Source organism: Nannospalax galili, unplaced genomic scaffold (assembly GCF_000622305.1).
Source record: "Nannospalax galili isolate Female #2095 unplaced genomic scaffold, S.galili_v1.0 scaffold59, whole genome shotgun sequence".
Lineage (NCBI taxonomy): Eukaryota > Metazoa > Chordata > Mammalia > Rodentia > Spalacidae > Nannospalax > Nannospalax galili.
The window spans coordinates 2,296,815-2,314,319 of record NW_008344412.1 but is presented as its reverse complement, the minus strand read 5'-3'; the positions used below and the strand labels follow the sequence as shown (position 1 = coordinate 2,314,319).

Sequence of the window (17,505 nt, the reverse complement as noted above, 5' to 3'; positions counted from 1 at the left end):
TAAAGAGGGGCCTAAATATGATAAAAATTTAATGTATAAAATTTCAATTTTTCAATGAAAAATTAAAAGAAATAAAAGGTACACTTTCTCCCCACCCAGACTCATGCCCTCCTTGACTTCTATCTCTGAGATTGAAATAACAGTTATTTTCCTAATCAGAAATCATTTGTTATCTTTACTATCCCTCTCTTTGCTCTCTGTGTTGTGTTAGCTTTCTGGCATATGATCAAAATACCTGAGATAATTAATCTACAAAGAGAAAAAGTGTGTTATAGCCCAAGTTCTAGAAGCTCTAGTCTGTGATTGGTGGGTCCACTCACCTGAGCCTGAGTCAAGGCAGCATAGCATGATGCCTCCATGACAGAGCAACATCCTTACCTTATTCAGGAAGTGAAAGAGAAAGAAGGAACTGAGTCCTCTAGTCTCCTTCAAGGCACTCCTCTAGTGACCTCAGAACCTTCTATGGCATTCTACCTCCTACAGGTCCCACCACCCCACAGTAATACCATCTTTCAGACCCTTCAGATCTTTTGATCATTATGTAAACACTTTTGATGGGTACTTACCTAAGCTATAGCATATACCTCTCAGCAGTTCTGGGGATTCTACCTCACAAATATCCCCACGTTTTGCCTCCACACTTGATTCTACTCTTGTACCGTCTCACCTGGACTGTAGAGTGATAAGGCCAACCTGTGACTTGCGTTTACAAATTAAGAAATTGAAGTGCAGACGTTTACACAATGTGTCCAAAGTCAGTATAGGAGTCAGCCTTTGAAAAGGAAGGTTGTTCTCCAAGACTGTGGTCTTGAACTCCTACAACAGACGCCATTTTCATAGGCTAGACGTGGTGGCCCCTGCCTATAATTCTAATGTTTGGGAAGCAGGGGAAGGAGAATCATATGTTTGAGGCAAACCTGGGCTACATAGCAAGACTGTACCTCAAAAACAAAAACAAACAGATGTTGTATTTATTAGCTACCTTCAATACCTGAGATCACCAATGGTACAATTTTATTATAGAGATCTATTTAAAAGAAAAAGTCCTAGGATAAAATAATTCACTCAAAGTGAGGAAACTTTGACTGGAGGTATTATGAAAAGACAACATATCTGTCTATCTCATCATCTTAATGATTTCCTGCCATAAATCTAGCTCTCATTCCCTGAAGCCTCTAGCCCTTTAACTTGTGTGTTCTCCTGACTCTGAAAGATTGTAAAGTATGTTTTCTCAGCCTTTGTAACTTTCTTCCTGCTAGACTTTCTTAGATCAGCTCTTTCTGTTTCTTTGAGTATTTAGTTAGCTAGTTAGTTAGGTTTGTTTTTGTGGTGCTGGAAATTGAACCCATGTTAGGCAAGTGCTTTAGCACCGAGCTATGTCCCCAGCCTCTGTGGATTTTCATTTCTATATTTCTCATCACTTAGAACCTGTGCCACAAAGGGGCCAACAAAGCATAATAACCCCCCCCTCAAAAGGAGGGCCTGGCATGACAGGGAGACCAATCACTCATAGAGAGAGAGAGGGTTGACAAATTCTTAACATTTTAACTTTTCATACTTTTAAATATATAATACCCAATCAATTTAATTCAATTAAAGTGCACAAATCAAATATAGATAGCTTGATTCATTTTTATGCCACCCAGATCAAGTGCATCCAGGCCCCCCAGGGGGCTCCCCCTTCCCACTGGTATCTCCTACTCCCTATGCCCCCTGTATCAACAGACCAATTTTATGTGTTCTCAAACTTGATATAAATGGACTATTAAAATCGATCCTTGTTTATGTCTGCTTGCCCAACATTATAGCTATGCTTCAGGGCTCTCGCCTTTTTGTATAACATTTATTGAGTATTCCAGGTTAGCCATCTTACTTATGCCTAGATTTAAGTTGCTTCCAGCTTTGACTGTTAGGAATGCAACTTCTCTTGAGCATTTGTGAGTCAGCCTCTCAGTCAGGAATGTACCCTGAGCTGAAATTGCAGGCTCTTTGAATAAAGCTTGTGTAGCATTAGTAAATATTGGCAAATAAAGATTTATTAGGTTTAATTCTCATTCTCATATATCTGAATCTGCTATACTTAGTGTAATATTCTTTCTCTTAGTAAGCTTGTAGTAAAATTGATTATTACTGAAATGTGAACATTTTGGCTAATATTCTCAGAATAATTAGCACTTGGTACATGTGTCATTTGTCATCCTACTTTGTCCTTATTTATCTAGATCATTGATCCTTTCGTTGAAGTTGAAATTATTGGCCTTCCAGTAGATTGCTGCAAAGATCAAACTCGTGTGGTGGATGACAATGGTAAGATGGTGACGCATGCCCAGTCCCAAAGAGGATTTTCTCAGCTGTGACTTGCTGGAAAATGTGCTACTTAGAGAAGCAAGGAATCACTAGAATCTATAACCGCTATCTGAATTTCTGTTGTGATTCTTTGTAGCACAGAAAACTGGGTAACTGGGATTGATTCGAGGTATATTTTGAAGGAATTGCAGTCTAGGCTCTTGGGACTCTTGCTGTGTCTTTCTATGGAAAAGAATGAATGATATTTTAAAGATCTGGGTTCAAAATTCCACCTAGGGAAACACCTCCTAGTGTATTTTTTATAAATCCTGTGTTCTTTTTTAAAAATGTATTTTATTTTTATTTCATATGTATGAGTGTATTGCCTGCATGTATGTAGGTGCACCCATGTCATCCAATGCTCTCAGAAGAAGGCATTAGATCTCCTGGAACTGGACTTATGAACAGTTGTTAGCCGCCATGTGGGTGTTGAGAATTGAACCTGGGTCCTCTGTAGGAGCAGCCAGTGCTCTTAACCACCGAGCCATCTCTCCAGCTCTGAGTCCTGTGTTTTTATAAATGAGTCTCCTCAGCCTTTCACTTGTAGAGACCACAGGTCTAAGGATTTCTCCTGGTTTTTGTTTCTTTGTTTTTCAATTTGACCTTGAAAAATTTTATAGATCAGCACGGCATGCTCTAGCATGTTCATATCTCAAATATATTCATATACTGGGTGGCCGGCATTCTCTCATTAGCAGAAAGGAAGCTTATTTTGCCCAAATCTCCTATCCTTTTCTGGGTAATCTTGTAAAATTATATTTGTTTGTTTGTATATTTAACAAGTATTATTGCATATATAGTTTTCTCAATGTCTAGCAATTAATACTCTAAAGTAATTTTAAACCATTGTTACCAAAACATTTGAAAAGTCAGGGTTCACAGAGAACCTTTGAAGGAATGTAGGTGTTCAAAGTAAGATGAGCCTCTAAGGAAATAGCATGCTTAAAGAAAGCAATCTTCCTGTATTGGATTTTCCCACTAGTGCTCAATAAATTATTCCTTCTTCGTTGCAGAAGTAACTGAGAGGTCATTACAAAGTCAACAAAAAAGATAATCTCTTTGTTCGTGAGGAGAATCGCAGTGATTTTCAGCTTGTCAGTATTTAATTAGCTTGAGGCTTTTTATAGGGCAAAGTGGTTGACACCCGAATGCATATGTTTGATAAAGCTTACTTTCATTATTTCCAGAAAGAAACCAGAAACTTAGAGACTATTTCAATTTTTACCATTTTTATTTTATCACAGAGAATTTCACCAGAAATAGATACAGTTTGTCTTTAGTGCTTATTTTAGTACATTTTCCATTTCTCCGATGATGCTTGAAGCTGAGTACCTTCTGGTAAGAGGTTTATAAAAGAGCTTGTAGCTTTGGAGGCTAGAAGTCTAAACAGCATGGCACTGGCTTTTGTGAGGGCTCCTCTCACTGAGTCCCATCGGGGAAGATGGCCTCATGTGAGATGGACAGGTGACATGGCAACATGACAAGCCCACGAGCATGAGGGTAGACAGGCGAGAATGAGAAGGAACCAGTGGCCTGTGAGGACTCATCAGCATTTTCTGGGTATAGCACCCCAATGACCAAACAACCTTGCCCTTGGTTCCCACGTCAAAACATAGGTCACACTGATGGCCAAGATTTCTACTTAAGAATCTTAGGCGACAAACCACATCTGAACGCTTGCAGTATTTGAATGGAATCTTAATACCTTTCATTTTCAGTATGTGGGAATATAGCAAGTTCTTCATAAAAAGCCCCTAAGAATCCACACTGAACAGTCTGATTTGGTTCTCTCGCTTACGGTATGACCTTAGGCACACTTTTTGTGACTATCAATTCTCTCACCTATGAAGTGAGTTGCAAATATTTCGTACTTTTAAAAGTATAAATTTGAAAAGGTATATAGTTTTTAAAAGATATTTTATTTATTTTTATTTTATGTGTATGAGTGTATTGCCTGCATGATGTAAATGCATTTATGTCATGCAGTGCCCTTGGAGGTCAGAAGAGGGTGTTGAATTCCCCTGGAACTGGAGTTATAATGGTTGTTAGCCACCGTGTGGATACTGGGAACTGAACCCAGACCCTCTGCAAGAGCAGCCAGTGCTCTTAACTGCTGAGTCATCTCTCCAGCTCCTGAAAACTTATAAAGTTTTGAATCTCAATAGTACATGTATGTTTTTCTTAATTAGACAAAATTGAGTGTGGTAACAGGTCTGTAATCCCACAACTTAGTAATGACTGAGTGTGGTAAAACAAAACCAAAAGAAAACCCCTAGGCCCCTGCCCTGCTACTCTTAGAGGTCGCTGCAGGAATTAGCTAGAACTGTATATACATAATTATATTGAAACCTACAAAGCACCAGATGAAATAGTTGGTGATGGTTATTCCAACAGGAGAATCTTTGCTGGGTAAAAAATATTCCTATATTAGGGAGTAATATTCTGCATTGTTTTTGCTAAAATACTCTTAGAACACTACTCTAATTTTTAAACTTATTGAAGCATTTTTAATGACTACTAATAAGCTTCCTGTACAATACAAGTGGGCATCAGAGACTAATAGAATTGATGTGATAATTTACAGGCAATTTTCTTACCAATTATTTTCTAGCAGTGGGATAAGTTCAGAGGCTTTGTTTCAGCAAGGCATCCTGGAGAGGTTCAGTCTTCTTCATGAGTTTAATAACCATCACAGGCAATATTCACTGCCTGCTCTATAGACATTGCTGACAAATGATTTCCAGCCAAGCCCTTTGCTTTTCTGATTTTTCCTTTTTCTTATTTCTTTGAGGATTTAACCCTGTTTGGGAAGAAACCCTAACATTTACAGTCCACATGCCAGAAATAGCTTTAGTTCGGTTCCTTGTGTGGGATCATGATCCCATCGGACGGGACTTCGTGGGACAAAGGACTGTGACCTTCAGCAGCCTAGTGCCTGGTAGGTGTGAGCTGGCCTCTTGTCTCTAGATTGGCCATTCCTTTTTTGTTTTCACTGTCTAGGGGATTGAATCCAGGGTCTTACTACATCGTGGGCTAATGCTTTTTCTTTGGGTAGATTTAACATATGACATGGGACTTGCAGGATATTTATCATATTCATTATATAAATTATGTGTTTATGATAAATATAACTGTTAACACGCTGTGTAACATATGAAAAGGACGTCAACACAGCTACTTGATTCTCTTGTTCCCTCTGGAAAGCCAAATGCAAATTCAACTAAAAGCAACCAACTTTCTTTGTACTAGGCTATCGGCACGTCTACTTGGAAGGACTCACAGAGGCGTCTATTTTTGTTCACATAACAATCAATGAAATCTTTGGAAAGGTGAGAAAAATCATAGGCATACAACAATAATATGGGCCTCAAAGAGTTATAATTGCATAAAAGGAATGCATATTTTGACAAATTGTTCTTTCCCGGAAGCCTGTGGGAAGTCCAGCCAGCTCTCTAGCCACATCCCCATCCACCGGTGCTCTTCCCTGTTCTCAGGGGTGTGTACCATTCCTAACTCTCAGAGGTCCTCTCTCAGTTTAGTAGAATTGAGAAGACTATCCTATTTTTCAGGCAATCGTTTATTTGATGAAAATAATGAACATGCAGTTAAATTTTGAATTTTGCTGCAATTCTTGAAAAGCCCTAGTTTTCTATATTTGAAAAGGAGGTGTCTCAGAGATTTGATAGATGGGTTATGCTAATTTAGCTATGATTCCAGCCAGGTCTGGGCAGGATGCATTCATCTGAAACTACTGTAAATTGAAAATTGGAAAATTGTGAGTGAATTTAAAACTACCCACATAAGGAAGAGAGCGAGAAGGAGGGGGAGACAGAAAGCGAGGGGTAGAGGGAAAGGAAGGAGAGGGGGAGAGGGAAAGGAAGAGAAAAGGAGGGAGGTGAAGTATCACAAAGGTGTCTAACCCTCCCCTGCTGCTCCCTTTGCTGTAGAATGGGCTGGTGCTGTGCACATCAGTGTGTGGTCCTCTGATCATGCCAGGTGCTTGGTCCCTACTATGAATTTTCAGGACCAGATGTGACTTGAAGGGAATGTAGCATGGAACAGTGCCCAGGAGTGCCTGGTGCTGCTGGTTTCCACAGTCTGTCCTGCCTGTAGCTTCTTCAGAGTCTTAGCATTCTCTGTGCATTTGCTGTCCATGTGTAAATGTGAGGGAAAAACAGGACCTACCTCATAAGTAAGTTTATTCTAGTCCTCAAAAGCTGCCTGGCATGGAGTAAACGCATACAATATTGGCTTGTATTAATATCACCATGACCACAATCCAATTAGGAATTGGATTAAGGAGTTTGTGTTTACCTTCATATCAGTCAGCAGAAGGGAACTAAGGATTTTTATTTCTGAAAATGGTTAAGTTTTATACCACAGCTTTCAATGTTTAATATTGAATCTTGATTTCTACTGCTTGTTGACATTTTTCTTTTATTTATTTATTTTTTTAATTTAATAACCCACATGATTAGAAGAAGCATTTCATTACAGCTTTAACATATTCAGTAACAATTTCTAGAGCAAGGATACATCTATTTCAAAAGTGACTGTAAATTTTTGGGTTCACAGTTGAATTAATACCGTTCTATCAGCATAAATAGACACACATATATATGATCTTAAAATTATGCTTAAATTCTAGAAACCCCAATTGAACTATGCAATATTGCTAACTCTCATCACAGTGAAGGGAAACAAGATTCAGTGTCTGTTTGAAACTTGATCCAGAAATAAAATGTAACAAAGAAAGTATTCTATAGAACTTCTGTTCTTATTCCTAAATAAATGGCCATTTTTGAGTCATTTATTATTGTCAGTGTATGTTTGGGTTGGGATGCTCAGACCAAAATGTGATGGTATTGAGTTGGACGAGGAATGAATGGATACAAGATTGTGGGAGAAAGGGTCTGTATAAGTATATACATTTTTTCTTTTGTGTTTACTGGTACCATCTTCTTGAATGAGCCCAAATGGTGTTGTGTTCTTGTTTTCTCCCTTGCAGTGGAGCCCTTTAATCCTCAACCCCAGTTATACCATATTGCACTTTCTAGGAGCTACAAAGGTAGTTTCTGAGCATGCCCCCCCCCCCGTTCTGGCTGGCATATTCTTTTTAAGTGATTGTGGTAGCTGTGGTAGCATGCACCCTCATACCATTCCATCATCTGCTTACCACTTTGAGACATACATATGTTGCTTAAAGGCTGTTGAAGTTTGTCGCCTCAGAAACATTTGTACCATCTTATTGCCACTGGGTAGGAAACTTCTGGAAAGGTTGGTCATGTAATTGGAAGACCGCCTTCCTTACAGAATAAGGTCGATGAGATGTGCATGGGGCTGTGTGAACCCGCTGTGCGCTGATCCTTTCTTGTCGTAAATATGGCTGTCAAATTTCACTTCGTATTCATTCTTCATGGAGGTGGCATTTCAAACACAGGTTGTTCTTATGATGACATGTATTTAATTTGTGGCTGATTCTTTTGTGTCTTCAGAACAGACAGCTCCAAGGTCTGAAGGGACTGTTCAATAAGAATCCCAGGCACACTTCTTCAGAAAACAACTCCCATTATATTCGGAAGCGATCAATTGGAGATAGAATCCTGCGACGGACAGCCAGTGCTCCGGCCAAAGGCAGGAAAAAGAGCAAAATGGGTTTCCAAGAAATGGTTGAGATAAAAGATTCTGTCTCTGAAGCCACAAGAGATCAAGACGGAGTCCTGAGGAGGACCACTCGGAGTCTTCAAGTGCGCCCTGTCTCTATGCCTGTTGACAAAAGTCTTCTGGGGGCTTTGTCACTGCCTATATCAGAAGCAGCAAAAGGTACCGAAGGCAAAGAACACTCTCTAGGTAAGGTGCTTTAAACTTCTCAAAACCGTATTTTGGTTCTTTGTTTGCATTGTGACATACTACCATTCTGCAATTAAAGTAGGCTGGTAATAGATAATTTTTTAAATGTTAATTCTATGCCAGCCTTAAAATGTCTTTGCTGCCTGCAAATGATGGTGGGGAAGGAGAAGATCTGATGGCCTGGAATATGTAGGTCATTGAGAGAGAAGAGAGGGAGAAAAACCTGCAAAATACAAGTAGAACACTGGTTTTCTAAGTCATACCATATTTAGAATTGGGACAAAGGGTTTAAAGAAGCATTGTCCTGAGATGATTCTAAGATTGGATAGGATTATATTGGCTTTTCTAGGATTGAATATGTTGCATTACTTTTCACCACTTAAAACACTTAAACCGAGTATGGTGGTGTATACCTTTAATCCCAGCTTACACAGGCAGAAGCAGGTGGATTTCTGTAAGATCGAGGCTAGCCTGGTCTATATAGCAAGTTCCTGGCCAGTTGGGGCTACAGGGAAATCCTGTCTCAAAAAACAAAACAAAACAAAATTTCTTTTCCATAATTGGAAGTGTTTATGGTGAATGGGGAAAAAAGGTATTAAAAGCCAGTCACCTCCCTCACTTGAAAAATCTTTTCTTCCTCAAGATGTGGTTGAAGCAGTGTTTGCCTGTGGTCTCACTTACCTCCTCTGCATGGTGCCAGGGAATGAGGCGTGGCCCTGGCTCTTGCCTGGTTGTGGGCTCTACAAGCTGAGCAGCACCTTTGTCCTTAACTTGAAGTGCTGTGAACTCATTAGCACTTGAAGAACTGTGATAACTTTACAAACTGACGAAAAGCTCTTGACTTGCATCTAACTCTCCATCCTGCTCCAAAATTGTCCATTTACTGCTTGTAGAATTACCTCAGACAAGTAACACCTGATTTTTACACATTAGCAAAATTATTTTATCAAACAACCTAATTTCAATGATATATCTTCTCACAAATATCATTTTGCTTGTGCTGATTCTTGTTGAGGGATTTTCTGATTAGAAAAAAAGCCAGTTCTTGAATAGTTTATTAGGAAAAGAAAAGGGAAGATTCAAAGTAAAAATTTCCTGGAGTTCTTAGGCCCTTGACTCTGTCCCTAGCAGTAGAAAAAAAGAAGCTTGAAATTTTGCTAAGAATAGTGTCAGAGAAGAATGAAAACATGTAGCCTAATTAATGTATTTGTTTATTTATTTATTGGGGTTTTTTGAGACAGGATTTCCCTGTAGCCCCTGCTGGCCTGGAACTTCCTGAGTAGACTAGGCTGGACTTGATCTCATAGAGATCCACCTGCCTCTATCTTCCAAGTGTTGGGATTAAAGGTGTATGGTACCACATCTGGCTTTGAGTTTTATTTTAAAAACTCATCTTGAGGGAAGTGAATCTGTTTTCAATAGAAATCTGTAATAACTAGTCCTGCTAATTCTGCAAAAGACGTTAAGTCTATTTAGAAACCTTGGAAAGCAAAACTGCAATGTTGTTTCTTGCCTACATTTAAGAAGTTATATGAATTAATCTCATATATTAAACTCAAGGCAAATGTGGAAGCACACCTACTCATGAAATGAAGCTATATTGCAGAAAAAGTTAAGTGGAGAAAAAGCAACATAAAAGATTCTAAACATTATTTCCCTCTGCAGAAGTGGCCGCTTCTGAAAGTGATGTCATAGTTAATTTTTTCTTTATGATTTGGGGGCGGAGCTTAAATTTTTTACGATGAAGAAATTGTTAGTGAGGAAAATATTTATGTGAAAGAAATTCTTTCCACATATCTTGACTCTACAAGATTTAGAAGACTATTAAAATAATTGGATCAAGAATAATGGAGCATGTAACGTTCTCTAAGCACATACCAAACATGATGAGGTGCCCCAGGTTGCTGTGAACTGTGTGTTTCAACAATTTTCCTTATTTCTACCTTACTACCACTTTGAAGGGGTGGGGAGAATGCGGTATGATGTTTCTGTGATGAAAACAAAAATACAACTAAGGAACTCTTAGATGGTAGCCGTGACACAGAATTGATGACTGATTTCTTTTACCTTTGCATTTTAACTCAATAGATATTACCATTCTGATGCACATATTGCACCTTCCAAGCGTGCTAGAAATTAATTGGTCAGATTAAATCTTTTTGCCAAATGTCTTTTAAAATGATGTTATTTACGATTGCTCTTTAATAATAAACGTGTAACTTTGAAGCTTTCAGTGTCTTGCTTGCAGGTCCCACAGTGCTTTGTTTAACAGAGCTGTCTCGTTCTGTTTCTATTGCCATGCTTCTGTGTAGTACAAATCTGAATAGGAAACAACATAAGGTAATGCTCACTGTGAAAGTATAGTAACTCATTGACATTTTTTGGACAATGAATATTACATCCTTAGCTGATGTAATAGATATTCAAAGGGAAGCTCAGTGAAATTCCTATAAATATATTTTACCATTGATCCATCACACAGACGCTTCGTTGCAAACCTCTGCGATCCATATTTATATTGTCACAATGTAAACAGATTTGCATTCTCCATTTGTCTGTCTCAAGACAAACATGAATGTTTGCAGGTTCTGTGTAAAGTGATACACTTCACCTAAAATGTTATTTGTTTTATTTAACAGAGGAGAAGGATGGCAGAAGAAACGGGAAGGCAAGTATAAACGACCCACATTTTCTAAATTTCAGCAAAAAGTTCTCCTCCTCCTCCAGTGCTCTCCTCCACAAAGATGCAAACCAAAAGGAGTGCAGTGTTTCAACTGCTGGGGGGTCAGTCACAGAACAGTGTGGAGGGCCAGCTCTGAAGGGTGGGAGGACCAAACCAAATGTCTCAAGTGATGGCCAGGAAAACCATTGTCCCAGCAAATTCCTCTCCCCGAGGAAGCACTGGGCTCTTGATCCTGCACAAGATCTGCGAGGAGTCACTACCAAGGAAATGGGGCGTGCCGGGGGCTTTGTGGTAGGGAAAAACATGTCCGAAAGCGTCCTTTCTCAAAGCGCTGTGGAGATCAAGAACCTGGAAGGCAGCAGGGCCAAGGGCAGTGCTGCAACATCCTTTTCTCTGTCGGATGTCTCCATGCTCTGTTCTGACCTCCCTGACCTACATTCAACTGCCATTCTGCAGGACACTGAAATTTCCCATCTCATTGACAATGTCACTTTAACAAATGAGAATGAGCCCGGCAGTTCCATCTCAGCACTGATTGGCCTGTTTGAAGAGACCAACCATCAGGCTAATCTTGTGGAGGTTTCTCATCTTCATAGCACCAGTATGATATCCGGCCATGCTCCTTTAACTCCTGCCCCAGGCCTACAAACACCCTTCAAGCATGGTTTTTCCCAGGGGAAACCTAAGGCATCCATCTTGTGCTCATCTCCTGAGCTAATCAAGCCTTCGAGTTCTGAGACTACCAAACCTTTGAATTACTCAGTTGTTTGTGGAATGATGGGCTCACCCATCTCTCAAATGAAACCAGATGATGACCCTTCTAGAAATGCCAAGGCAAGGCCCATGGACAACAACCTGCCTAGGTCCCCTAATGCTTCTCATGGCTGGTTCCCCAAAAGTCCCACCCCTGGAGAGGCCCAGGGACAATTGATGAACAGCCCTACTGTTTACACTGGGCTGGTACTAGCTGAGCCCACTCCCTGTGTAAATTCTGAAGAAAGCAGCCTTGTGGAAATTGATGGAGAGTCTGAAAACCTGTCTCAAACAATCTGTGAATATAAGGGAGAGGGCACAAGTCAGCTTGCTTCCCCATTAAAGCTGAAATACAACCAGGAGATGATGGAACACATTCAGAGGAGCTTGAGGAATGGCTACTGTAAAGAGACCCTCTGTCCTGCCCCTGAAATGTTCAATAATGTTCCCAGTGTCAAAAATCAAAGTATCTCTTGTCTAACCTATCAGGGTGCTGGCGTTGTGCATAATCTATTGCCAAGTCCAGATGCAAAAACGAACCAAATATGTGGACCCCAACAGTCTAGCACTCCAGATATGCATGCCCCCATGCCCATACAGTCAGCACATGCTCCTTTGCCTGCTTTGAAACTGCCAAGTCCTTGCAAATCAAAAAGTCTGGGGGACTTAACATCAGAGGACATTGCCTGCAATTTTGAGAGTAAGTACCAATGTATTAGTAAGAGTTTTGTGACAAATGGCATTAAGGACAAGAAGGGTGTGCCTATAAAGACAAAGTCATTAGAACCTTTAGATGCCCTAACGGAGCAGCTTCGGAAGCTGGTATCCTTTGACCAAGAAGACAGCTGTCAAGCGCTGTATTCAAAACAGGATGTCAATCAGTTTCCTAGGGCATTGGTCAGAAAATTGTCATCTAGAAGTCAGAGCAGAGTGCGCAACATTGCTAGTCGTGCTAAGGAGAAGCAGGAAGCAAGCAAGCAAAAAGTTGCAACCCACAGCATGGGGGGAGGAGTGGTCCTTAGAAGCAAGCCCTCAGCACCTGCCCCTACTGTGAATCGTCACTCCACAGGCTCATACATTGCAGGCTACCTGAGGAACATGAAGGTGGGCAGCCTGGAGGGCCGTGGCATCCCAGAGGGGGCATGCACGGCCCTTCGCTATGGCTACATGGACCAGTTTTGTTCAGACAATTCGGTTTTGCAGACTGAGCCAAGCGGTGATGATAAACCAGAAATTTACTTTCTTTTGCGGCTGTGACTTATGTAAAGCTGCATTTTTGATGTTTACAAGGTATTCTATAGAATGCTAGAATTTTCTGTTTCAGTAAATATAACCCTTGGCTTTGAAATGATTTTCAAATGTCTTTTTAAACTTGTATCTTGGTCTGCCTTTGGCTCTATGTGTTCTCCTGGTTTGTGCATTTGTGTATAGATTCTGTGATGTTTCCCAGGAACCTCTCATCTTTCTCCCCCGAGGTGTTGTAAACTGTGTCAGTTTGAAATGTGTGCATGCCCTAGATATGCAACCTTTCAGCAGCTTGGGTTACAGTGTATGCACATTGTATGTAAGTGTTTTCTTGTGTCCTTGGATCCCAAAGATGCTGTCGTTTTTACTAAGTGTTGAGCTGATTAAGAAACTTCACAAATGATAAAGGGATGAAGTCTTTATTGGAAGCTGATGCTACTTTTCCTTCTAAATTGAGAAACCCAGATGCATTTTTATAATTTAGTTTGAAGAAGTGTTTAAAATAGTTTCCTTGCTGTTTAAGATTCTTCACTCCACTCAAAATGAGAATTCTGAGATGAGCCATGTCCTTCCAACCTCCCCAACCCATTTAGAATAGGCTGCCAGGAGGAAAGTGAATGTCTGTATATAAGGACAAAATCGTTTGTTTTACATAAATTTTGTTACATATTTTTGCTAATGGCTTTGTATGTAACAAGAATCCAGTTGCCAAGCTATTTGTCATACTTTTGAATTTTCTGATAAGTTACAGGTCACGAATAATGACTTTCATGGTGAGAGACTTCATCAAACTTAAAACTAAGAGTACTACAAACTGAACACTTCCCCAAAGCTTTCAAAAAAAATATTTTCTCATAATAAAATCCAAGTAAACAGATAATTAAAAGAAACCTTTCCCTTTAGGGAGCCAAGTAACTATATTTTAGTACTGACATACATTATTTTCACTGTGAATCATTTTTTTATCGCATGTTCAGGTGTTGTTGGCTTTTTGTAACATTAACTGCAATGATGTTCTTCCTGGGGTTCATGAAAATATAATTAAAGCAAATTTTTGAACACTTGGTGATTTTTTTTTTAAATACAATTGAAGTTCATGTGGTAACTGTTGATTATGGGATTGAGAGCACTTAAACTTTCATCATAGAGGACAGTTTTATGTAATAGTTTAAGGCTCTGAGCATTTTCATTATGTTAAAGAGTGTATTTGTAAGATAACTTGGGGAGCTATAAAATAGAATGAACTGTGTCTCTGCATTGACCCGGGAATTTAAAAGTAATTCTTGGTGACTGGCCTGGTAGTGGTGTTGGTGGTGGTTAGGTGGTGTTAGAGACCCACTCGGGGAAGACAGGTAGATGCTCTGTTTGGCAAATGGATGTGTGTGAAGGTCTGTGATATGGGGAGGGAAGTAGTCAGCCTGTGCTTTCCTCAGTGCCAACTCTGACCTTTTCCCCAGTATTGGGAGCCATCTTTTTTCATAAACACTAGAAATCAGTTGGAGATAGGTGCGTCAAGGTGAAAGGGACAAAGTCCCATTTTTACGCTGTTCTTGAACTTGAAGTCTGACTTTCTTGGGCCTCTGAACCTCTAGAGTTCTATCCTTAGACTTTGGTTCATTTTTATTGTCTTTATTTCAAAAAAGATTGACATAATGAAGTGTTGTTGAAATTAAATTGCAAATAAATACACTTTAGCTGCTTTTTGGGATTTGATGGAATCTATTCTAAAAAAACAAGAAAAGAAAGAAAGAACCCAGACTCCAGTCATAATGTGAATGGTTGGGGCCATGTGGTAGGTAATAAAAACAGTCCTTTCGGTGTCCAGGTGTGTAGCCACACTTACATGGTTTTGTCTTCTACGGACAGGATACAGGAAACAAAGGGAAAGCAAATTTATAACAGTCATTTGAGAATTGCATGATAAGCAGTAAATCTTATGTTTAAATAAGCATTTGATGTTCAGATCAGACTCATTAAGATTTTTCTTGTTTGGAGGATGGATGCAGGACTGACTCAAGTCTCAAGGAATCCACATAAGTGAGATCTCCATCAAGGGATTAACAGCAGGCTTTCTGATGCTTTTATTTTGAGAACTAGAGAGTGTGGGCAGCTGCTAGTCTCTGAAACTCTGACTTAGAACTGTGGAGTTTCAAAGTTTCCTCATAACTTTTTCCTTAGAGGCTGCATGTTCCAAAGCTGAGCAGTGACAGGTGGCAGTTGCTTGTAGCAGTAACAACCTCCAGAAAGCACAGAAGCAAAACTGCTTACATAAATCAGGTCAAGCAACTTTTCTCACTGAAAATCCTTTAGTGGGTCCTGTCACAAAATAAGTTTCCAAAACGTTGCGCACAAGTCTTTGGTTTGGCGTTCTTGTCTGTTTGTGCAGTCTGCTCTCTCCCACTTTGGACCTCACTTGTCACATTTTTCCGTGTACATCTTGGATGCTCCCTTTCTCCGGGAGATTTCCTCGATCATTAGCCCTTCTTTCTCAGTTTTTCCCAATTCTTCTAGAATTATCCAATCCTATTTGCAGGGTCTCCTGTACAAGGTGGCTCCTCAGATAGCATGGCACTGTGTTATCTGCTCACACCTCTGTCCCCTCCACCAGCCTCAGGCAGTGACCATGGCCTCCGCCCTGTTCCTACTGTAGGACCTAACCCCTATGTCCATTCAATAAATGTTTGCTAACTTGATGAATGAAGGTCCAGACACACGTGAAAGAAAATAGCACACCTGATGTCTCAGTTTTTTTCACTCTCGGAGGGAAGAAGCAGTGTCTTGTTCTAAATGGCATTGTTTGGTGATAAGCGCCTGTCTGTTCACACTTCTTGTCACTTCTTATTTCTATCCAGCCCATCTTCTGTCCCCTTCTGATTCAGTGGTTCCTGAGTCATTTGCTGTACAGTAGCTGATATTTGTAGAGCATCCTGTAGCACAGAGGCTTGCACATTGCTTGCATCTCGCCTGGTCTCTACAACAATCTGGTGAGGAGATGATGTCCCCATTTCATAGATTCAGAAATGAGGCTCAGCCCATTTGTGAATTACCCAAGGTTGTAGTGGGACGAGAAGTAGCTGAGCAAGAGCATTCCAACTCTTATGTTAGTCTTCTCCCCTTCACACCATTCATTGCCCTTTGTGAAGACTTTAATCAACATTTAGTCAAAAAGCTCTCCAAGCCAGCGATGCAGGTGTGTGTTAAGGTTGTAACAATTGTCGTTACCGAGTCACCGACTGGTTGATGTGGTAAGATACATTGATTTTGTTCCATATGTCCAAACTAGAAATGTAACACATATGGTAGTTAAAAATACAAGGAAAGTGAAAAAAAACCTGTACCTATATTTCTGTGTGAGTGCATGATGTGTGTGTGCACACATGTGTACAAACATGCCACTGTGTGTGTGTGTGTGTGTGTGTGTGTGTGTGTAAGTCAGAGGACAACTTCGTGGAGTTGATTCTCTCGTTTCACCTTTACATTTCAGGGATCAATCTCAGGTCATGAGACTTGCCTGCAAGTGCGTTTACCCACTGAGCCTTTATGGTGACGCCACAAACCATCTTTTTTTTTTTTTTTTTTTTTTTTTTTTTTTTTTTTTTTTTTTTTGAGAAAGGATGTTACTGTATAGTCAAGACTGAACTAGTTTGGTCTTTTTGAGACAGGGTCTCCCTGTAGCCCCAGCTGTCCTGTAACTCACGATGTAGACCAGGCTGGCCTTGAACTCACAGAGATCCGCCTGCCTCTGCCTCCCAAGTACTGGGATTAAAGGTGTGTGCCACCACGCCCGGCACAAACCATCTTTTAAAAACTAAAGTAGCTAACATCTTACTCTATGACCTTTGAGAAAGTAAACCTGCTAATATATTACCGAGGGTTGGGAAAACATTCCCAGGGAAGTGAGGGTGGGAGAGTACTAGGCTGGGAAGAAGAATAAGAAAATACAAGGGATAAGTTAGTGAGACAACTACAGCTTTAAAGCTGCTTAGATTCATAGGATGTCTCTAGAGGTGGTATGAAAGACTGCATTTGAGAGCAGCTCGCTGTGGGGAAGGAGGGTACGAAGGGCACCTTCCCATGGCCTTCCCATCTACATCCAGTGGAGAAGTTAACCCTTCATTACCATGTGGGATTCCAGATTGTACTGCATAGCCCTCCAGGCAGCCACTGCAGAGCTAGAGGCTCCTGGTCAGTACACTGACCTCTACCCCAGTTGGGGCTAAGTCTGGGGACACCTCAGTGATGGCAATGGCAGCTGCAGTAGTGACTTCATCTCAGCAGCTGTGGGAATAGCTGAAAGCCATAGAAACATTTGACTTTGGGATGGGATTTGCAGAGATGAGAAGAGCTAGAGTGGTCCACAGCCTGGGTCTTGTTGACTGCATCTCTTGCATTAGGTTGATTTTCTTGTGGCAGATCTTATTATAGGAGAATAAGATCTCTTGTAGATGGTAATGACCAGTCCTTCCAGATAGTGGTCAACGTCATCCTTTAGGATTGTACCCACTGCTGCAGCTGGTCCATAGCCATAACTGCTACCTTGCTCCTGTCTCATGGCCTAGTTTCCCACACCCTCCCTGAACAGCAGCTATCCTAGGTTGCTTACCTGATGGCTTGACACAGTCCCTCAT

The 17,505-nt window shown here is 40.5% G+C and overlaps 1 protein-coding gene across 4 annotated transcripts in view; it reads left to right on the top strand.

Moving 5' to 3' along the window:
• Plch1 (phospholipase C eta 1) overlaps positions 1–12,977 on the top strand; it is a 174,465-nt gene extending 161,488 nt beyond the window's left edge. For 2 of the 4 annotated variants that reach the window (XM_008840634.1, XM_008840633.1), the window contains 6 exons: positions 2,223–2,307; positions 5,138–5,284; positions 5,596–5,675; positions 7,355–7,414; positions 7,842–8,196; positions 10,836–12,977. In XM_008840634.1, coding sequence (XP_008838856.1) covers positions 2,223–2,307; positions 5,138–5,284; positions 5,596–5,675; positions 7,355–7,414; positions 7,842–8,196; positions 10,836–12,889 — 2,781 coding nt within the window. In that variant the 3' untranslated portion in view covers positions 12,890–12,977. The remainder of the gene's footprint in view (positions 1–2,222; positions 2,308–5,137; positions 5,285–5,595; positions 5,676–7,354; positions 7,415–7,841; positions 8,197–10,835) is intronic. The other 2 variants (XM_008840636.1, XM_008840635.1) reach the window with 1 other exon arrangement.
• Positions 12,978–17,505: the final 4,528 nt, after the last annotated feature.